Below are 24,264 nucleotides of genomic sequence, written 5' to 3' on the forward strand. Positions count from 1 at the left end.
AAGGCCTCGTGCTCGGAGAACGCTCGTTGCGACCGTTATATAAGAAATTTTATGTTTCGCGAATGGATATCCAAAATTGTACATTTTAGAATTTAAACTATCGTGAGTGTTATTCATATTAATTGATTATGAAACACGGCTAAAACTGTTTTGGATCGTGCCGCGATGCAAGAACCAGCTCATGACTAACTAAACTAGTCGGGCATACTCCGACCTAATATCGCGTGAGTTTTAGCAGTATTTCACATATTTTTTTTTACGTTTGATAATAGACTTGCGCTGGACTACAATCCTGATGGAAAGCATTGGTCTAAGTTGGAGCGCATGTCTTGCATTGAAGATGTTATAAAACAATCCGCTGACTTTTGAATAGATTTTATTCCTTAACGGATCACAGCTAAAATGCTTAGATCATTATGATATAAGCTTTGACGTAAAACCAGAATCCCATAAAAACAAATGAGAAAGTAGGAGCAAAGTGTAATATGGTTAGAAACTACGACAAAAACAAATGAGATTGCTCTAAATGGTTCGTGTAGATCCCTACACAAATGCCGCTGCGTCGCCCATTGCCTTGGCATGATATCCGACCAAGTGACTTGATGTAATATTTTGTATATAAGGTGAGAATCTCGTGTTGATTACAATTTCATTTACATGTATATTTTAGAATTTAACGAACACGTTATTGATTTAACGGTTAAATTAAAAAAAAAACTAGAAATGTAGGATTTGTTTTACTTTTTATTCGAAGGACCAAATAACCAGGTCAGACCATTCGACTCCTGAGTTATTTACAATGATATTACGTTCGGAACCCTAACCCTAACCCCGAATCTGACTCGCACTTGTCCAGTTTTTTATATTTGTAACAAAATTAAATCAATGAAAAAGATCACTTACTTTATTTTTATATTCTCTTGCCTTTGCTAACCAACTATTAAGGCTAAGTAGGAAGGTTAAGTTTCAAAGTCTTAATGAAGTCGGTTAAAAATAAAATGTGCGTTTAAATAAAATGTTTATATACAATATCGATATTGACAAATAGGTCTATTATGCTTCCATTGCCCTATTTCAAATGATGCCAAGATACGAGCGAGATGCCATTGCGTCCTAAAATAAAACAATCAAGTCAAGGTAGTTATTTCATAATAAAATTGTTGTAATATTTATGATTTATTTATTATACAAAATGAACATCTTTCAACGAAAAATAGTACATCGTTAGATCAGAAAAAGCTCCGTTTAAAAGAAAACAGGAAGTCATTAAAAGCTGTACTAATCACGTTATGTTCGGGCCGTCAATGAGGAATGACGTAATTAGCGAAATATGCCAATGGCATGTTCAGAATAGACAGACAGCAATAGCGCGCGCCGACAATGTCAAGAGTAGGTATGCGTAATGAAAACCCAATGCCGATATTGTGATGCGTGTGTGAGACGTGGGGTAAAGTTACTATGTCTCCATTTTCTTTGCTAACGCGTTTCATATCATACGTATTACTTAACGTTACTTCGTAGTAACGATAAATAGCGCAAGAATATGAATTATGCTTATTCATGTTACTACAGAAGAATGAAGAAAATATACATGATTTCTATGGAATATTTTTTTAAGAACTTTGATAAACGAGAACTTCTGTCTTGTATATGGACATAAATATGTTGGTTATTTTTAGAATTTAAGCTATCGTGAGTGATATTCACATTACAAATACAAATAGCGCCGCGTTGCAAGAACCAGCTCATGACCAAATGCCCCGTATGGGTTCGAAATTAGTCGGGCATACTCCAACGTTGTATCACGTGAGTTTTAGCCGTGTTTCATAATCAGTTAATATAAATATGTTGGTTCTTCCAAACACCTATTCCTATGCTGTACTGGGTCGTCTATCAAGGTTTGCTAAAGACGGATTTTATAAATGTAAAGGTTCAAGGTTAAAGAAATATTAATGTTTGTATATAAATCTTTAATTTTTAAAGAAAAAAGATATTAAGAAAGATACACAGCCCGTCTCGTACATAAAATGATTTTTAAAATATACTTTTTGCTTTTGGGTACGGTTTTTTTAGCTTTATCAGACACATTACTTTTTTATTTTTATTTCATTGTTATGACTTAACAATTATTTCTTACTCTATTCTCTCACTAAACTGAACAAGCAGTTAGTTGGCGAGTAAACCATATAACAGTATAGCTCGGTGATACTTAAGAATTGAATATAGGTGTAACATGAAAAAAAGTGTTTGTAGTATGTACTTTAAACGAAAATGCAATTCCTGTAGGAAAGTCCCAAAAATTTGTATTGTATCTGGTAAATCTACTCGCGTTCCTCGTCATATTGCGTAAAATGACGTCGACTGGATGCTGAGCGTTAAAAATAGTACTCGATGAAACGAAGTAGGTGTTCGGGTACGTTGATCACGAGCGATAGGTACACAACATTGTTTCACCTCATTTTCGTATGTCAATAGTACCAAATACATGGACATCTTAATTTGCTAGATGCAGTAGATGAACATAAATACTCGTATTTGTAATGCATATTACTGCTATCAAGTCGAATCACTAACAATTTGTCGTTTCAGTGCTTGTAAACCAAATCTTTAGTTGAAACAAACGATTTTTTTCTGATATTTTAAGTTCACTGTAGTCCCATGAATGGCAGGCGTCCACAAATCCGCATCGTACACTATCGGACGCATCGCATTAAACGGAATTTAGTATTCTTTGTATAGAAAGTCATACAAGTGCGTCCACTGATCCGCATTATACGTATCGCATCGAACGGATTTTATCTACCGTATAATTAAAAATCTGTTGGATGCGATATGAGTAAGATACGTACGATGCGGATCAGTGGACGCCTGCCATTCATGGGACTACAGCGGCGTCACTAGGGGGTTTTGAAAAAATCTCCGGTGACGCCGCTAAGGTCCCATTACGTATAGAGAATTAAAGTGATACATTACAACGGGTTTGTCTTTTAAATGAAAGCGAACGTCGCGAAGTCGTGTTTTATTGAATTTGATGATAAATAATAACAACTAGGTGCTGTATAAGATTAAATTAACGGTTTTCATAATCAATTATTTAATATATAAAATAGACAGAAGTAGGTCGACCATCGCTCACAAGAATGAGTGTAGTAAAAACGTTCGCGACAGGGCATTCACGTGGGCGAGTAAAGACGCGTGAAATAAATGTTCACAGGTTTACGGATACTAAACATCTGATAATACTCATTTGTACACATAAAATACACCTGAAATGTGTTTACGTGTAGTGGAAAAGTCAAAGCAGGTAATAAAAGAAAGCAAAAAGTCGGTAAGATCGGTGGAACTAAAGAGGCATCAAATCCAAATCGTTTAGCACGACTAACTGAAGTATCACGAATGTCCCCGAATTTAGCAAAGTACGCACTCATTGTTACAGTTGAAAAGGCATTTAATGAAAATGACAGTAATATTTGATATTGCGGTCTTCTTTGACTCCGCTTATTACTTCAATAGTGAGAAGATATAGTGAGAGCTTAGTAAACAATGGAACAAATGGAGCGTCGGTATCGCAACGGGAGAGGACGCCACGAGCGGAAGAGGCTGCGGGTCAAGGGCGAGCCGCGGCCGCGACCGCCAGCCTTCTCGCTTCTCGCCATCATACGGCCCGCATTCTTCGAATTAATGCCCTTAGGTATGCCTTTTGTCTCGAACAAAGAAAACTTTATATAACATTTCACAGCTAGTTGAGTATTCAATGTTTATATGAAAATTCTAAAGGCTATTTATTTTTAATTTCAATACTGCCCTACATGACTAATTTAAGATACCATTATCTATAAAAACGAGCAAAAAACGACTTTTGTTGTATGGGAGCCCCCTTAAATAGTTTATTCTGTTTTTTAGTATTTGTTGTTTTAGCGGCAACAGAAATACATAATCTGCGAAAATTTTTAAACTGTCTAACTATCGCGATTCATGATATACAGCCTGGTAAAAGATGGACGGACAGCAGAGTATTTAGGGTCTCGTTTTACCCTATGGGCACGGAATCCTAAAAAAAACCTCTGTCTACTTTCTAACGCTCTTCGTTGGGCGAGGAATCCGCTGAGTGACATTCTAGTGGGGCTATTAAAATGGCGCATACGATGTGGAAGGCACAAGCTAAGAGCATACCGCAAATATGTGTACAAGGCCACGACGACGCCTTTGCGTTATTTATCGACGTTGCGCTCACAAAGCTTACAGTATATTACAAGTTATATTAGACTGTCTATTGTGTAGTCTTCTCTACTACTTTCTTTTAACCTTCGCTTTAAACTCTATTTTATAGGGCTACAAGTTTCAGAATCATCCGAACCTAATCGATTTATCGATCTGTACCTTAAGTGCCTTTAGCTTTTCTTTAAGGCTTTGTCGCAACTATTCGTGCAGCTGCCCAGTTTACTGTACAATGTATCCTGTAAAGCTTGTACTATAATAAGTATTCTGTGTTAACCTCACTACCTTCGCTTTAGAACCTATTATTAAGGACTTAAAGATCGCTCTATACTTCGTACTTTTTTATACAAAGCTTTGTCGCAACTAATCTTGCAGCTGTCAATTTTGTACAATATATTCCTGTAAAGATACACAATTGAAACAGCTGTTAAGGTTAAGTGGTGAAAAAACTACAATGATACAGAGTGACGGTAAAAGAATAAAGTTTATTACACAACTGTATGAGTAATGTGTTTAGCATACGAAAACTTATGATAATACATAATGTCAAAGTTATGAAAGGCTGTGTGCGTGTAGGCGGGCCCCGCCGCGCCTCGGCCGCGCTACCATAAATTTATTATTGCACACTCCGCAGAAATACGAACTCACTAATGTTCTCAAGATTGAACTGAATATGAAATTTGAAAGCCTACTTTTGATTTATGAAATAATAAAATTTTGATTTGAAACTGTGAATAATTTTTATCTATTATACAGCAACATACTGCAATCATTTTTAAATATTTCAAAGCAATGCACTATCAATCAATCAAATATTTGTTTATGATTAAACGTAAAAAGATGTTCACAAGATATGGACTATGGTTCTTAAAATAATATTAGTTTCAAAAGTGCTTGTAATCTAAGCCCAATTTCGTTTTTTTTTCATTTCCATATCAAATGATAGAGCCTGTTAAAGATGTAAAAAAAATAATAAAAAACACATTTTAACAATGCATTACATATAATTAGTAATAATTCGTAAGTAAGATAACTTAATATATTATTATTAATATTTTTATAATTATGACAGTGCGTCTATTATACCTATATATTTTACTAGTAGAAATAAGTGACATAAAATATTAATAGCTACTCGTAGTAATTAAATAAATAGGATACATGTAAAGAAACATTTTACACAGAAGAGGAAAACTTTTTTGAGTACTTTTAAACAATGTAAAGAGGCATGCGTGGAGAATTATGATAATGATAAACGGATTGAATGGTGTCTAGTGAAGAAAAGCTCGATACATGGTGTGATAAGGTGCAGTGGAGTGCCGTTGCTGCATGGCTGGTGATGTACCATTGGGGCGCGCGAACAGCGTAAGGTTAGAGGAGTGCTTGGGCACGGGGGACTTGCGGCGCACATAGTAGTGGTCGCTGCGCTGCGGCGGCGGCGGCGGGACGAAGGGCGGCGGCGGCGGCAGGCGCGCGGGCCTCCGCCGGGCGCCGCCCGCGAACGCGTCCATGGCGGCGAGCGTCCCGACGTCGCTCATGCTCGCGACGCGCTCGCGGCTGGAAGACTGCGGCGCCCGCGGATCGTTACCCCGCCCGCCCCCGCGCCGCCCCGCGCACGCCGCGCGCGCTCTTCGATCGCCGCCCGCCCACCGCACTGAAGCCGACCGCCCACACGCCGCCTCGCTTTGTTTTGAATTTTTAATTTAACGCCATTCATACCAGACCCATGTTACGTGGAACGAGAAACTAGCACCATTATGGTTTGCAAAGTTCGCTGACCTGCATTCATTAGATTGCCCTTATTCATGCAACTGCAATAAAATTATGATGATCCAATGAATATTAAACACGTACAGAAAGTTACATTGCCAAATAATAATTTGACTTAATTATACAAGTTATAATTAAAGTCACACACACTTAATTGCCATCGTTGTGAAGTGTGAAGGTATATTTTAAACATATCCTATACCTACCCACGATATTATGAGATTGTGTTTAGTAGCAGCGCGGTTATTTTACTTAGATCAATGACCTTCCGTTCGTCCTTGACGAAGTTTTGAAGGATATGTTGAAACTCATATTCTAATACAATATAATATACATAAAGTAGGTACGTATACGAATACGATTACGTGACTCACAAACGTTCACTTGCTAAATCGTTAATCATTATCCTAAAGCCAACGGTTTACAACTATGTACGAGTATGTATAGTTGCTTATTCGTAATTAGGCAGGATTTGTATAAAAACAACTTAATTTACCGGCGAGTCCTTTTGCTATTCAAATTTGGCAATAAGTTAATTTGTAATTATTATAGTATATAAAATTTCAATATTTTATTAACATGACTAAATCTCCCATTTTAAACAAAAATTTCAATTAAATCAATGTTTTCATTATGTAGAAAAATGTTCAGTCACTCTGATACAAGTACTACTCTCTGTTACCAGTTTTATATTGTTACAAAGGCATCATACAATATGCTAAATGAGCTGCCAAGAAAATTGAAGGTTAATTTGTCGTGTAAGGCTCTATCTTGAGCCGTGTCTAGCCTTGGCCTGGTTGAGACTCGAGATAGATCATTTATATCTAAGATTTTTTTGATAACTGTTATATGTATAAACTCAATTATTTTTTAATGCACTTAGGTCATGTCATGCCAGTTTTAGTCTAAAGCACAGTTCTATGTCTAGTCTAGGGCTACTTGGCTTAGATTCTTCTGTGATTCTTCTCAATTTAAACGCGCTTTGGACTCATCGATTTCGGTTAATGTTTACTTACGTTATTTAATAACATACAAAATTAGCAAACGTTATAACACCTCAAAGGAATTATCAAATAGTATTTAGTAAGTTAGTCAATCAAAATAAAAATAACTTTGAATTATGAACACAGGAGCACTTCCTGCCAACTTCAAAGTCCAATGGGGCCTACTTCACATGCTCTACGGGGCACGAAAGTGTATGTTTACTTGGTACACCATTTTCAACTCAGTTTGCTAGTAAGGTTTAAATAAAAAATAATAACCATTATGTTTTTGTTGGGCTGCCTAAAACTGGACTATTCAGACCATAGAAAATATTGTCTATCTAGTCTAGTAGTAGATTAGTTAGGTGCTACTACTTAACAACCCTAGTCGTTAACTTAGAGATAATGTTTTATGCATGTACGTAAATCGCAATCGACCCCCAAAACTAATTATACCAGAAGACATGCAAAAATAACTATTATTCAATAACTTTAATAGATTCACAACAATAAATATTCATAACTTGAGGCCTCAAATGGCATATTATGTTGCATAAGCAAAAGAAGCGTATACTTAATCTTGTTGCCGCTTTACCTACATATAATTTCGACAGCATCTTATAGTTTCTTTTGTAGATTAGTAAGTAAGCTATATCGAAAGTGTATCCTTATAAACATATTGTATAGACAAAGCAGGCGTTAGGTACTTTATTGAAATTCATCATTAAACTATACAAATATTATAAATGCGAAAGTTCAACTGTCAGTTAGTTACCTTTTTATAGCTAAGCCGCTAAGATAAATAGGTTTAAATTTACTTTTTACCCCTGAAAAAATCTATGATATCTGCGTAATTTTTGATAACCAGAATATCAAGCGAACAAAGTCGTGGACGTGTGCTGGAATTAATTAAGCTATTTATTTAGTTCCATATTTTATATATCATTTATTCACTATTTCAAAAAGTCGTCTATTTGTGCTAGTAGGTACAGCGAAATATCCCTGATGTTTATTCAGCTTCCAGCCATGTTTGAACTGAACTAATTCTGCGAAAAGGTTTGTAAAGCGAAGCGAAAGTAAACCTTTGGGCTTGGCTCTATAAATTTCACAACTAAAGTTCGCAGAATTTTACGCTGGTTTTCATTCTGACAGCGAAGCATTTTGTGGAGTCAACATCTACTCCACTACGAGTATATGCAATTGCAAAGTAATGTCGAGTCAACATGTCCTGAAAATTCTCAGTAAAGTGCACGAATATTGTACAATAGAGCAAAATATTTATAACTTGATTAGATGTACACGTACGTATTATAGACAATGTAGACTATCGAACACGAAATACTATCTACTGTCCTAACTTTGCCAAATTCGTATTTTTTTTTTCATAAGTAACGCTATGCCATAAGGTTACTGTTACATGAGTAACTATTATTTTTTTACAATATCAAAGACAATAACTCTTTTATATAATTACCGACAAAGTCGTACCGCCAAGCGATTTAGCGTTCCGGTACTATGTCGTGTAGAAACCGAAAGGGGTGTGGATTTTCATACTCCTCCTAACAAGTTAGCCCGCTTCCATCTTAGATTGCATCATCATTTACCATCAGGTGATTATTGTAGTCAAGGGCTAACTTGTAAAGAATAAAAAAAAAATCATTAAAATTTTATAGACATCTCGTGTCACGGTGGTCGCACTCCTTCGAAACGGTTCCTACGATTTTAATGATTTTTACTTAATTGTACATGTGGTACGAGTGTGTGTTAGTATTCTCACACCTGCCAAATAGTCTAGTGGGCGGGGATCGAATTACGAGTACCATCGGTGATGAGTCTGGCTTATATAAGTGGTGCCTCGGAGCTATTGAGGCGTATTTTTAATCCCGACTAATATTTTTGTTTATAAGAAGAGAGAACACGACAGAACGTTTGCCGGGTCAACTAGTAACTTAAATAAAAAGGTTACAAGTCACATCAAGGCAATGTAGAATTGTAGAGAAAATTATTCTCTCCTCGTTTGGTTATAATGCAATGCGGCTCATCATTAAATACCGAATCCAGCGTCATCCTCCTACGCGCATTGTACCGTTTATTCAGACCAAATACTGAGAGCTATGACGTCACCAAGCTACGGGAAGTGCAATAATTAGTAATCCAAATGTTTGGCTTTAAGTTTAATTTTAGTATTAACGTAGCAATTGCCATGATATAAAATTATTAATCAAAAATATTATTAATATGATGTCATTTAAATGATAGAGAATCTTGGAAGTGGATTGTACATAACTGCCAGTACATACCGCTTTACATATAAAGATGAAATTTGGCAGGGAAGTAGCTTATAGTTAGGAAGTATCCGCTAAAAACGGATTTTGCGATAGAACCGGATTAAGAAGGTCAATGGGCGGACGAAGTCGCGGGCATCCGCTAGTTTAATATATTTTAAGAATATCATATCTATCATCAACACACCTACGTGGGAAAATATTATTGTAGCGATTAAGGATGTCCTCCAATATTTGTTTGGCAGTGATGTGGTCGGGGTTTTCCCACCGGGAAATAACTGGTGAACAGGTAACACTAAGAAGTTATTCTCAAAAACCTATTTGTACGTTAAATACTCATTTATTTTGCTAATGTTGTAAACACAAAAAAATATAAGAATAGTTGTTTATAACTGTTTCTTCTAGTAAAACTTTTGCAATATTTATACATACTCGTAACTATTATAAAACAATGTCCCGATGAAGATAAACTCAATAGATTTTTATGCAATTTTCGCCAGAGTATGAGGAAAGTTTTGGTATATAATTTGTCAGGATTTTGTATAAATTGAAATATGTCAATAATATAATAGACTAGCGGACGCCCGCGACTTCGTCCTTCGAAATGGATTTTTCCGGGATGCAGAGTAGCCTACGAGTATGTGTTAATCTAGAGTAAAATCTATTTCTATTCCAAATTTCAGCCAAATCGCTTCAGTAGCCGCAGCGTAAAGGAGGAACAAACATACACACTTACGCGTAATTCATGCTACTCTATTCATGGAATGGAAACCGAAGTATCTCATAAATTGGCTTTTTTACAAATTTATATTTTGAACTATTACTCGTAGTTCCGATATAGATTCGTGACCTGATATTTGCCTTTACTTAGAGAACCGAAGCGGTGAAGGTAAAGTTAATATTAGGTTATTGCACGTAATACAGTGGAGCTCAAACTAATAACTCGATTGAGTTCGGTGACATACAATCTAGAAATACAATCGTGAATACTACCAAGTTCTGTTACTTGTATTAAGGCGGGGTCTTAACGTCAAACTTCTGACGGTTCGAGGATCAAGGGTCATAGCTCATTAGAGCACACAAACAAGGCTGGCTTGCTTTGTGATGTATGGATTTTTAACCGACTTCAAAAAAAGGAGGAGGTACTCAATTCGACACGTATGTTTTTTTATTGTTTTTTATGTGTTTATTTCTACAAACGCTAACTTCGATAACTATAAAATGCATGGAAATGATGATAACTTCATCACGTGACCTATTGGCAGCAAATGTTTGCATTGCTGTACATTTTAATTTTCAAAGCGTTTGCAATTTTAGAAAGAGAATCGACGTGCTACATGGCTACAGGCCCAAAACACAAAGGCATTAGGCTATCGTTACCGAATTGCCGCCGTTAAAATTTACGTTGCCTCGAATGCATTTTACAAAATATTTGTGTGTGTACCACGATATTTGTGAGTACCATAGGCTTATTTTTTGCCCATATTTCCACGGGTAGCCGCGGGGCTTCGGGCTAGTACTTAATAAAAAAAAACGTTTTTTTTATATGAGATTTTGTTGTGTTAAAACGGCGAGGCGAAAGAGCCAAAGACTCTTTGAAGTTGATATTGATAATACTGAATACTGACCAAAATAAGATGGTCTACATTTACCTACCTGTGCATTCCTCAATTTCTATCTTGTTTCGTCCTTTTTGGACCACTTTTTTACATAGTCGGCTAATCGTAGTCGTACGATGGCTAATCTCATAGTGTGGTGTATGCAGGAGATATTATAGTTCACAAGTGTGTGCAAAAGCACAGGTGCACTCTCTTTTCCATTACTCGTGTAGTCCGATGAGACGGCAGACCGACACGACCGGTAAAAAATCAGGCGCAGGATCGACGGCTTTACGCGTGCTTTCCGAGACACATACGTGTACTAACACTGCCAACTTCTCAACTCCAGGCTGCTATTAAGATTTTTCTTGTATGAAAAATCTCAATAACGTATTTTTTGTTGGCCTGACGCGGGATTCAAACCCTAGACCTCACTATACATAGCTGATCCAGGTAACCACGGAACTAATGAGGCAGTAAACGGTAACCCTATTCGCAAGCTATAATAAGGCGGGCGGTGCTAGTTTGGTGCCGGGTGTCTCTAATGAGCTAAAACCTTGGATTCAGTAGGAGTAGAAGTAAAACCGAAATTATGATGTAAATTATGATTCACGAACTTGCTGTTAACAATTATTATACATATAGGTATACGAGTGTATATGCATAATATACATATACACGATATAATTCATACTTATGAGTGTGTAGTTATTTGACTTAGTTGACTCATATCAAATGTAATAAACAATATCAATTTCGTGTAGTACATTTAATAATGGTCCGAAATATATAGATATCAAAAGTTAAGGATTTCATATAAAACTCAATTTAAATATCACGTATTTTTTCCAATTTTCCAAACGTCAAACACGCTGTCGTCCATTTTTTGACGTCACTAACACGCTTGATGTTCTAAACGTCAAACTAATTGTTAACTAATATTTTTGTCCAACGCTTTTTTTTCAGTCTAGTAGAACGATAATGAAACAATTTTTTTTTCAATCTAGTAGAACGATAATGAACTATTTAGGAACATTTAAAAAAAGGGTCAACTAGCATATTTAAAGCAAAGCATAAGTTGAAAATATATTAAAGCTAGCGTATGGCAGCGACTGCACCCGCGGAATAGGTAAATACTCAAGTCATACTCGTTTCGTCATTTAATTGTTCTGGCTCACTACAGGGTCAGGTCTCCTTATGCTCCAAGATACCGTATATAAGACAACCTTCATCAACCTGTCTACCGAATGATATATCAATTTAAATATACCTACCAATAAATGTATTGCCAATGGGTTGCCCAAAAATTTCAGTTCGGAATGTTATTAATTGACAGTTTTATTTTATTGATATATTTAATTTGTTATTAAAAAACTTTTCGTCTTATATTCGGATCCTTTACAATTATCTCAGAATACAGAAAACCACCAGAAGCCACGTTTAGATGTCATTCTATAGTGCGCAGTGTGTCCAAAAATTGTACACAACAGCCTGCACTCGTCGCAATTCTCACCCGCGTAATGTTGCTAGTACATGAGGCTGTTAAATTTTTCCCTATTTTGTGGTAAAAAATTATAATGTTAAAAGGAAAACAATAAGTGTACAGTTCATCACATTAAATGTTAACTTGTATGGTAAATAATAAAAACAGTGGGACCAGTTTTCTAGTGATTGCTAAGAGTCAGCAAGCAAATGAACTCTAAAAAATTTAAGACAAGGACAAATAAATAATAGATATAATAAGACGGTTATTATAAAACTTTTCAACTAACAAACTAAAGAAATACATATTTACAATAATAATTTTATATATTCCATATAATTATATTATATTATTATTATAAATATGTATTTCAATCGTGTGCACAGTTATTATTATCTCGTCTTATTTCTCTAATTTTTATGTCTCTTAAAATTCAAGTATAAATAAGGCCATTGAATTGGTTTAATATCTTTTAAGAATGTGTTTTGAAGATAAAAATATTTTATTTAATCCTCTTGCTCAAACAAACAAGCAAACAAGTAGGTACACAAACAAACAAAAGACCAAACAAGCACACGAAAACAAACAAATGTGCAAACAAACACACAAACAGACAAGAACGAACGAACTTATTATAATATAGCACGCCATTGTTATTTGTAAAATTTTAAAGCTTTAAGATTATTTTACACTTTCTTTATCTGCGCTGATTACCACAATTTTATTTCAACTTAATTGCCGGAACCTATGCCTACCTATTTAGTTGATTAATATTTTACATAAATAATAAATCCTTGAATTGAAATTAAAAGTAGGGAAAATTAAAACAATTACATTGGCAACACTTGAAATGAAGTCATCGGTTTCTATGACAACTAAATTCACGTAAAAATTATTCATTATTTTAACATAAGAATATTTATTTGTGCTACTTACACGTGAAATGTGATCCTATTCAGTTTCTTTTTTTACCAACGGCATTTTTACACGAAGGAATAGCACAAGACGGCTTAATTTAATTAAATTTGTCACCTGTATAGCACGTCAAACAACACGACAAACACAGAGTGAGTAATCGTAAAATGTGTAGTTTAAATGGCTTCACTTCTTTGCGCTATCATTCCTTCTGGTGGTTTTCTGTATTCTGAGACAATTATTATACTAGAGTGAATATATAATATTAGTGTTTTGGATCTTAGACCCACCACGCCGCTCCAATGTGGCCCGGCAGGCTTGCGGTGATAATATAATAATAATAACTCCGTGACGATCATTATCAGATGGTGATGATAACGATCGGGAGAGACTTGAAGTGCTCTACCGGGCATGGGAATCGAATACACCAACAATTTTCCATCTCCTACCGGTACTAAGAATTTATTGGTAGAATGAAGCTTGAAGATAAATCAGCCTACATAAAATAAAAATGATGTAGGTATATCTACACATTTGTATTTTAAGCTTTACACGTTTTACCCCATTTATACATTATCGTATTATAATCTTTGCACGTTTTACCCTATAAAGTTGCGACAAAACCTAACCTTGTTCTCCTCCAAGGCCACTGTAGCAAATTTCATCAATACTATTTTAGCGTTATGTCCTTTATGTATATATGTCTTTCTGTTCGCGATTAATTTTGAAAAGTACTGAACAGATTTTCATGCGGTTTTTACCAATAAATGAGTGATTCATGGGGTAGTTTTATATAAATTGTCAAGGTTTTGTGTTAATTGGTTGAAATATAACAATAATTATTATTATTGTTGTATGTGACTGTAAAATGTTATACACGCCACACACGCCTCCCTGGGTGTTTTATCAAAAACGATGCCTTTGAGATATAAAATAAAAAAAACAATGCATGTGGGAAAGTTAGAGGGATTCCATGCGGGTGAAGTTGCGGGCGTCTGCTAGTTTAAAATAAGAAAGTAATTGGAAAGAAAATGAATAGCTCATTGGGCTAGAAAAAGCCATTACTCCCACTGACAGGCATCCAGAAGCACATAGCCCGGGAAACTAATTACATTTGAGAATTTCTGAAGACATTAGTGCTATAAACCATAATACATTAATGATTGCTCTTTTTCATCAGATATTTTAACAGAAAAGCTTGTTTATTTAAAAACTAACATACGCCACGCGGTTTCAACCGTTTAGTTCCCGTTCCCCTAGGAATACGGGAATAAAATATAGCCTATCACAATTTTACTGCTGAATATCTAGCAGCCGGGGATCACTTTTACTGCTGAGAAGCTACACTTAGCTTTCCAATAGTGAAAGATTTTTTTCAAATCGGTTTAATAGTTTCGGAGCCTATTCAATGCAAATAAACAACTCTAGTAAGATCTTACCAAATTTGGCTAGGCAAGGAGAGCAACACGAGCGGAGAATGAGAATGTTAATCGATTGTCAAGGAATTCTTTAACCCTACATCCATTAGTCACAAGTCCAGAACTCTGCTTGAAGTTTTTCTTTCTGCCACACGATGAACCCTGCACCCACGAAGGGTTGCTTTGGTTTTGGTTGGTAGATTGCTAAGTGTCGCCGCAAACGGGCCACACACGACAAACGCCGCTACAAGAAGCAATATGGGGTCACAAAAGTAGCTGAAGCGCGCGACAGTCACTTGTGGCTGGTGGCCGGTGCGGGCCACAAGAAGCGAGCAGCGACGATTGTAGCGTGTGGCGGCCACCAGCGTCATCCTTGTGCGGCGAGTTTATATAAAATATATGAAACTACAGGAAATATGCCGGTAGCGGCGTTTTGTGGTTGTGGACGGTGGCCCGTGTGCGGGAGCCCTTAGATGTTCGTCTCTCTGTAAAATTCGTTTCGCGTAACTGTCTCATTGGTCCAGTGGTTACCCTGTGTAGAATTTCTTATTTTTATTTTATTTATTTATTAAAAAATTACAAAACATATAAAGGTAAATAAAACGAACAACCACAAAAATCACAAAGATTTGACCTTGGTGTTCATCTGCAACTAAGCTTAAAAATAACTTTAACTATAATAATATTTTCTTAAAAATAACTTTAACTAAAATAATAGAATTAAGATAGTTTTGTTACATTTTTACACTAAATTAAATTAGGCAAGTACTTAATATTTTATGTGCAATCATAGGTATATAACCTATAAATTTGACATGAAATACTGTTTTAATTTTTTTTATATATTAATCTCGTTTACCGCATTAATTATATTGGGAGGTATTTCATTAATAAATCATCATGACGTCGTGGTGGGTCCGTGTCATGAAGCGATGAAATATTGGAATTTGTTTTCTTTAATAAATTTTCAGCAGCGGCCCGATGTTAGGAAGCTGGTGGTGATACAGATACCGTCGGTTACCATTAAAATATTATAGTAATTGTTGCAGAGGTAAATATTATGGCACGGTAACATCTTCATTTCTTTTTAATTTTTTAACCTAATCTGTATTTTTATATATTATTTTATATGTTATTTTAAGAAATTAAATATCACGTATCTCAAACGGTGAAGGAAAAACATCGTGAGGAAACCTGCATACTAGAGAATTTTCTTAATTCACTGCGTGTGTGAAGTCTGCCAATCCGCATTGGGCCAGCGTGGTGGACTATTGGCCTAACCCCTCTCAGTCTGAGAGGAGACTCGAGCTCAGCAGTGAGCCGAATATGAGTTGATAATGATGAAATGATGATATCGTATATAGTTCAAATTACGTAAGAAATTGTAGAGCACCAAGCTTCCCTAGTTAGCGGGCCACTTAATTACCTACATCCCAAACGCTTTAGAAGTGAGCCAACATACAAATTGAAAATTAAACACAGGAATTACGGTTTTGGCGCGTGCTTACATAGTATTTTTCATCGGCTTTGTATTATAATTTGAGAGAGTGCAGCAAAATAGAACAATAGCGAAACAGAAAGTCTCAGATATGATCAATTACTTTTATGTGAAAGCGTTTTGTTGGAACCATTTTAACGCCGCGTGCCAATTTGCTCTGCCTGCATAATACAGTTAAACATTATTTTTTTTTAATTAAAAAAGTAGTTTGTTGCGACATCATCTGCGTAATATGTATTTTTCATGTGATACTTATTAATAAGTAGTTGATGCGTGTTTTATTAAAAAGACTAGCGGACCCGGTAAGTTCACTTCGACTTATATGCTCTTCTTCCCTACTTCTACCCTATCCCTTCTCTCATCCCTACCCGATATGCATACAAAATTTCATAAAAATTGGAAAGTTTTTGTTGCAGAGCATTATAATATGATCGATACTGAGGCCCAAAACATTTATTTGTTATTTTTGTCCGTCTGACATCACGCTTAAAGAACTCAATGAATTCAAATGAAACTTGGCTCGATTTGATGCCATAATACAAGATGGGTATAGGATACTTTTTGTCGCGAAAATTAAATTAAAAAGGGATTATATGGAAAAATACATCCTTAAGTTTTCAAGGTACATTTGTAGATATAAAATTAGTGGACTGTTTATTATACTTTAAAAAAATTGCAAAAATATAAATAGAAGGGTGTGAAATAGGGGTTGAAAGTTTACATCGATTTTCACGCGGACGAAGTCGCGGACGTCCGCTAGTATAATATAATAATATATAAGCACAAGGTCACTCATCACGATATTTCCATGAAATTAAATTTGATAGGGAAGTAGTTCATACTTTATATTTAGTAGACGTTCGCCAGGAACGTATTTTGCGACAGGGCTAGAATAAGGAAGGCTCAAGGCTCTTGTAAGATGCAAAAAGGTGGAAAACACTATTTCCATGCGGGAGAAGTCGCGCGCATCCGCTAGTACGTATACTTTACGCCACCATTGAGGTCATCTGATTTTAGAATTACAAAACGTATTTAAGTAATAAGAAAAAATATGATGCTGTCATTCTCATCTTACTAATTAATAAAATTAATTAGTAGCAGCTCTGAGTGCAGCTACTCAGAACACAGGCCGATAGCATCGCCAAGTGAAGTGGCCATCTTGAAATGTCGGACCACGGCAAAATATTAATAACTTTCATCACAACACACTGCTGTAATTGTATATAAGAAATATGAAATTGAAGTTTAAAAATTACGTTAGTACCAGATATTCTACAAGCGTTAATTAATCTAAACGTTCAGAGTAAAGTGGTACATAGAGACCAGGTTCTGAGGAGTTGAGTGTGCATAATATGAGGACCTGCGCAGTGACGGTCGACCCCCCACTTAATGGACCGAGGATATCAAACGGATTGCAGGGAGCCGCTGGATGCTGGCGGCTCGAGACCGTTGCGCTTGGAGGTCCATGCAAGAGGCCTATGTCCAGCAGTGGACGTCCATCGGCTGATAATGATGATGATGAATATAAGGACCGCATTCGGTTCACAGTCTTGAACTGAGAAAAACATGCAGATTACGATTCTAAATGTTGCCAACGGTTTGTTGGTCCATTTTTTTCATACCTAACCCCTATTATGAATCCAATTATTGTTTATTATGATTTATGATTAAAGACACTAATGGGTCTTTAAAAATACAACACTCCAGAACTACTTACTGGATGAATACAAATGAAACTTGGCACGATTTAAAGAAATAATACCAAAAAGTTTACAGGATACATTATTTTTACGAATAAAATGTGGGGGGAAGGGGTGAATTATGATATACAGGTTGCTCAGGAATATTTCCCAAAATTAATTAAAAATGTCTAAGGAACAGGTGTTCTAAAAAGAATATTTTCGGAGAAAAGAATATTTCTTTAGTAAAAAGATCTTAAATTGCGTCCCTTATATCGCTTCCTTATATTGTAACCTAGCCAAACTTATTCATTGATAAATATCATAAGCTTACTAGTGAAGTGAGGAGTGCCAGTTGCAATACCTCGTCGATATCGATAATCTTACCACTACAATTACGTATTTTAAAATGCAAGGTTAGATAAAATATCGGAACTGTTTGAATTACGTTGTATGAAAACATAAAAAGCTTTTAATTTTAGTTAAAAAAAATAATAGTTATACAGTTCGGCTCCAATAAGTGTACTTGTCAAAACCCTGAAGTAATGGGAAATACTTCGTAATACCTTGTATATAGGATAAGTACGGATCCTCTGTAATATGTCTCGGTGCATTATAAGTCAATAGGTACAGTCTTGATTATATTGTGTTACGCAGTCTTCTAAGGTCGTGCGGTGCATGCGTGCATATTAAGTACACTCGGTCAGATACAGCAGCGGATTTACCAGCAGGCAGATTTTAGGTGGCGGCTAAATAGGCCCAAAAAAGTTCTTCTTTAGTAGATTTAAATATTTTAGTAGATGTTACTGTACAGTACTAAAATATAACAAGTTACAATTTTATTGACAGCAATTAATATGATGAAGCGAACTATAGTATCGAACTTCCGAAATCTGTTGGAGGCAAAAATTTAACTACTGGCGGTAAAAGAGACCGACCATTTTGAACCCCGCATTTTACAGTTTATTAAAATACTGTTTAATAATCTTCATAGACCAGAACATACTTTATTTCTTGTAAAAAAAGTTGACAACCCTAGAGCGAGGGAACGACACATGACGTCATCTTTTTTCCAGTGTGCGGCCGGCTCCATCGAATCATAACGTAGTCACGTCAAAAAATTACAAAAAGTCCTTCATTTTATAATCACCAAATCACCAAAAAATAATAATTAGTTGTTAATATTGTTTGAAATGTGTGTTTTTCGTTGACATTGTGCATTTTATAATGTAGGTACTTGCCCATATCTTGATTATGCAACTGTCAATCAAAATGAAATTCAACCAGTCAATATTTAACTGATATGATTATTTAATAAACGACACTAATTTGAACATAGTAACGGTTCTTTCCGGATTCATCATATGTGGGGTCCAGATATGTATGAAAAATGGTCGGTCGGTTGTAAATCCGCCACTGGTCAGATAGGCTACGCACCTCTCAAGCAGGCACAGCCCATGATATAGCCCATCATAGAGAGTCGCGAAGCAGGCGGCGGCTGCGGCGCGGGCGGCCGAGGCTGCGGCGCGCCGCGCGCTCCACACCGCAGCTCCACTCAACCCTCCCGCGCCCGCACTACGCGCGCCGGCCCCGGCGCCGCGCCCGCCGCGTGCGCGCGCGTCCGCGGGGACTGCGCGTGGCTGCGGCACCGGTGCTTCTCCTCCATGGTGTTGGGAAAGCTCTCGAGTTTCGCGGTTCCGGGAAATTTACCGTAGACTGTCATAGAATATTGTGAAAAGTATTTACGTATGTACCTAACCTACAATTGCCGTAAAACGTTTGAGCGTAGAGTTTTATAAAACCAACTTAAAAACAAAATTTAATATAATGTGCACATAACATTTGAGCAAATAAGTTTAAAGGTTTACTTGTCGGTGCCCATGCACTAAATAAATTAATATTTAAAGCCTGTGTTGTTAAAAATTTAATAGATTTTTAATGAGGTCTGATGGGGAAAGACTGCATCGCTCGCGATAGCGTGCTGCGGGCTGTGGGATCGATATCGCTTGCTAAGTTCGCGCCTCGCAACCCATTACTAACATACGGTGCTGTTACATTTTTGTCACAGACCAACAATTCATTTCTAAGTCAAACAATACAAATTGACACAAGAAATAGTCTCTATGTACGCAAATAAAACAAAAAGCGAGGCAAAATAAGTAGACGAGAGAAAGAGAAACAAAAAATTAATTAAAATTAAAGGGCACTTGAAATTATGCAGATCTATCTGTACTTTGTATGTGTTTATGGAACACCTGCGACGCTGCGACACATTTCATGTATTACCCTCGAGTGCGTAATTGGTCATTATAGCCGCGAGAGGTGATCGGCGGCGGCTCGGGACAGGGCTGCAGGGGTCGGGAACGTGAGGGGTTATTGAGGATAACGCAGGTGCGTGAATGAAGGAGCAGCCGAGTGAGGTTAAGTCTGCGGGCTCGAGGCGCAGGCGGGCGCGGGCGCGGGCGGGCCAGCACTGAGGCGCGCGCCGGCCCGCCGCCCGCCCCCGTCGCGCCCCGCGCCCGCAGCGCCCCTCGATCTAGACTTTCTAGCGCACCCCCTATGTACTGGAAGCGGATTTAAAACCGTGACACAGGACGAAGAGCGATCCGCTCCCGGGAGACTTCTAACATGAAAGTATAGTACAGGTAGGTAATAGGATACTGCGTGGTCTGCCTTGCGACTTGACTTAGTACCCAATCACCCAATAACTTTAATGCCTTGAGATCTTACAAATTTTACGGTTTTACCAAGATCTTCGCTTTTAACTTTCACACAAATAAAATGAATTAGTTATAGCTGTATATAATTTGTAACTTTTAAATAACCGTTTTTTATTATAAGTATATTTCAACAATAGCTAAACAAATTCACTTATCGTGACGTTTATACACATTAAGCATAGGCATTACGGAGACGGCAAATAATACACAAGGAACGTTAAATTATTTCACGGTAATGCTTCTAATAATTATGACAATTGTTGCCTATTCAGACAGTACATTCGATCCATAAGACATGTAGACTTAAGTTTTACAATACCAGTATTCTTTGTCCAAAAAAAACGTCTTTGCCTGAGAAACGTCTCCACAAAGTTCCTCGCATTGTTAGAAGTTTTAGCGAAAAGGAGCGTCGACATAAATAAAAACGACAACAAAACATGTCAGTCTGCGCTTTAAAAGGTAATTAATTCTCTTATTGTGTGTCTGGTGGTGACGTCATGATCGGTGCACGGCAGCTTCGGCAGAGGGCGCGCCGAGGGTCAACGCTCGAATCGTCCTGCCAGGAAGCCGCTAATACTCGCCACGCGTTGCTTTCCTCCGTCCGTGAATACGCAACACGTTTCCGTCTTTTTACCCGAACGTCACTCAACCGAATAGGGGATAGGGTGAAAGCATTACAAGTGCAGCTGTGTAAAGCTTGCGCGTTTTAATACTGCGAGTGCGGTTTTTTTCGGATTGTCTGTATACACTGTGTCGGTAGCCGTAGCGTCTCTTTCAGTGGCTGAACTATAGAATTAAAGTGTTTTTCACATAGCATGGGTACGGTGACAGTTCGTTTCACTCTTGAAAGTTTGCTGCGATTCACTATAATAGTACGTATTATGAACGGTGACAGTTGACAGTCAACTGTCACCGGACCCATGCTATCTGAAAAACACTTTAATAGAAAAGATTGTAGATAGTTTTTACTTTTAATCTCGCTGACGTAAAGCGGATAGAATACTTAATATGGTGTGATGATAATTGTATTACCAATAAATGTAAACTGACGGTGAATGGGGAAATGATATTACCCATGTATCCCGAAATAAATATAAAGTAAAAAACACACACTTTATATTTAAACGATTGAGGGTATGGATTTTTAAAATCTATCTACCAAACCACCAAGATCGAAACTCCATGAGTTGCATGGATGTTAACCGAAAGTTTGTCAGCCCATGTTCCTACCATACGTAATGTTTCCTACCATTACTATGCTCCTATCACACATGATGTTTCCTACCACTACTATGCTTCTACCATACGTAATGCTTCTACCATATGTAATGTTTCCTACCATACGTAATGTTTGCTATCATGACTACGCCCCTACCATCACTATACTCCTACCATTACTATGCTCCTACCATACGTAAAGTTTCCTACCATACGTAATGTTTCCTACCATACGTAATGTTTCCTACCATTACTATGCTCCTGAATGGGCTAAAAAAAAATTTGGTTTTTATGAAATTGCAAAAGTCTGGCTCTTATAGACTCTCACTCTTTACACAATAATTAATTATCTATTTAATGTTTTAAAACTAGGAGTTTGTAACATTTTTTTAGGAATTCAATCCTGAGTTCGTAAAGCTAGGGGCGGATGTATGTTCTAAAATGTGTTTCCTTCGCAGAATAGGCAAACGATCAGAGTAATTTTCTTTTTTCCTAGAATTCATTACATGGTAATTAAGTAATCGGTTCGCAGTATGTGTTTTTTATATAATGAAGGTATGGCAATAGAGAACAGATAAATTATTAAATATCAATTATATTGACGTCTATCGATTTAATACAATAAATAAAATCGTAAAGTGGTCAAGCCCATACATAAAATATTTTTTTTACGGAGCTTTGTCGAAAAGATCGTTTTCTTTTAGTTAAAATTTTTATGGTCACATATTCCTATACTACAGCCTTTCTTGAAAAGTACTGTTTACCAACAAACAAATTAATAATGAGGGTATAAATCACTAGTCATATACTAATAATAATTATAATTAAATTGTTCTTAAATTAATGAAAATAAATTAGATTAATAAGCTTGAAACAATTATATATGGATAATGTATTTTATATAACATTTTATAAACAAACCATACATAATTTAAAATAAATTAGTTATGAAATGACATGCGTTTTCTACCTTAATTTCTAATACCTTTGTTGGTAAACAGTACTCACCAAGAAAGGCTGTAGTATTAATACCTAAGAACAGGCACATAACTCTGTTTAAAACTGTATTATAAATCTCACTTCGATCAGCTTGTTAACTACACTAAGAGATTTAAACAGATCTATTCTGCAATGCAACCGTTTCATGATCTACTATCGTAGAATCATTTAATTAATAATACAATTTTTTTTATTGCTGCCGCTCTTAATAACTTAAAATTAAAAAAAATAACATTTTACAAGGATATAAAATGCGTGTAATAGGCGTATAAGTGTTTTTTACATTTGATTGTCTATGGTACGGTACGGTTCACGAAGAGTAGGACGGTGAAGACAGAGCGTTATAACATTATTTGTGTCAAGTCAGACTTGCAGTTCAAGTTGCTGTGCACAGCGTACTTTGTTATCTGCATACGAATTTATTTTCCTCCATTTTGTACGTTTCATATTTCTAGGTCCTCGCAATAGTTCCGAGAATATGTTGCCAACTAAATATGCAATATGGAAATGGCATCGAGAAAACATCAGACTGTAGTGTAAGTTTCTAAGTTAACAAACGTAAAAGCAACAATACTTAGCCATGAAAGGGTAACAGAAAGACGGACTTTCACATATTAATAATATTTCTATGAAAAAAAAAATATATATCCTACCTTTTTTTTTAATATGACCAATATTCTGTTTCCCCTCCAACTAATCGGAAAAGAATGCGTTAAGACTGGACACGATAATAGTCCAGCGAATGGGGATCGTACCACGACCGAGGGATCGGTGATTAATTTGGCCAATTCACCGTAAATGCTACTGAGGCTCCCAGGGTGTCACGTAATTAATGGATGAAACGCAAATAGTAGTAGATACACCACCTAATAATCTACAACTAATTTGACTACTTTTGAAAAAAGCTCTAGGGTGACCAAGTTATATTATCTATGAATTACGGGACACCTTGTATATGGATTCACTTTAATCATAATGTGATTCAAAAATACACGTCTACCCAAACAAAAGCGTATTGTATTATCATTTGTGTTTATTTATTCCACTATCTATACTGCGCCAATGGGATGAGATAAAGGATATAACATCATCTACTTCCCAACTCGAGGCGATTTCCACTCCTGCAAGACATTTGTAGCTCTACCAAGCCACTCTTATATACGATTAACGTTTCATTGTGTAACAATCAGTATCACTATTTTGATGATCGCGACCAGGAACGATGGCTTAACATAGATAGGTACTCTGCGTCATGCGTGACATTTTGGCTGGGTTTGGGGCTGGGTTGCTATGGCTTGGAAAACGTTCAGTGGCCCAGTCATCAGGCGACGAGACAGATCCCTCGGATCTTCATAACCTTTTTGCCTTCCCATGGCGAGAAAGTATCCATGAAGATTTCCCGTAACAAAAAGTATTCACGGACACAAAGGTATAACACCGTTAATTTCTCAACTCCGAGTGCACTATTTAAGTTTAAAAA

General features: G+C 36.5%; 1 protein-coding gene across 5 annotated transcripts in view; it reads right to left on the reverse strand.

Moving 5' to 3' along the window:
- Window positions 1-24,264, reverse strand: part of LOC112054850 (phosphatase and actin regulator 4B) — a 75,016-nt gene that overhangs the window by 25,649 nt on the left and 25,103 nt on the right. The window contains exon 1 of one of the 5 annotated variants that reach the window (XM_052881580.1): window positions 5,564-5,797. The exons of the other annotated variants lie outside the window; for them this stretch is intronic. Coding sequence (XP_052737540.1) covers window positions 5,564-5,756 — 193 coding nt within the window. The 5' untranslated portion in view covers window positions 5,757-5,797. Of the gene's footprint in view, window positions 1-5,563; window positions 5,798-24,264 lie in introns of those variants that run through there. 5 annotated transcript variants of the gene reach the window in all.

This window comes from Bicyclus anynana, chromosome 5 (genome assembly GCF_947172395.1).
Source record: "Bicyclus anynana chromosome 5, ilBicAnyn1.1, whole genome shotgun sequence".
Lineage (NCBI taxonomy): Eukaryota > Metazoa > Arthropoda > Insecta > Lepidoptera > Nymphalidae > Bicyclus > Bicyclus anynana.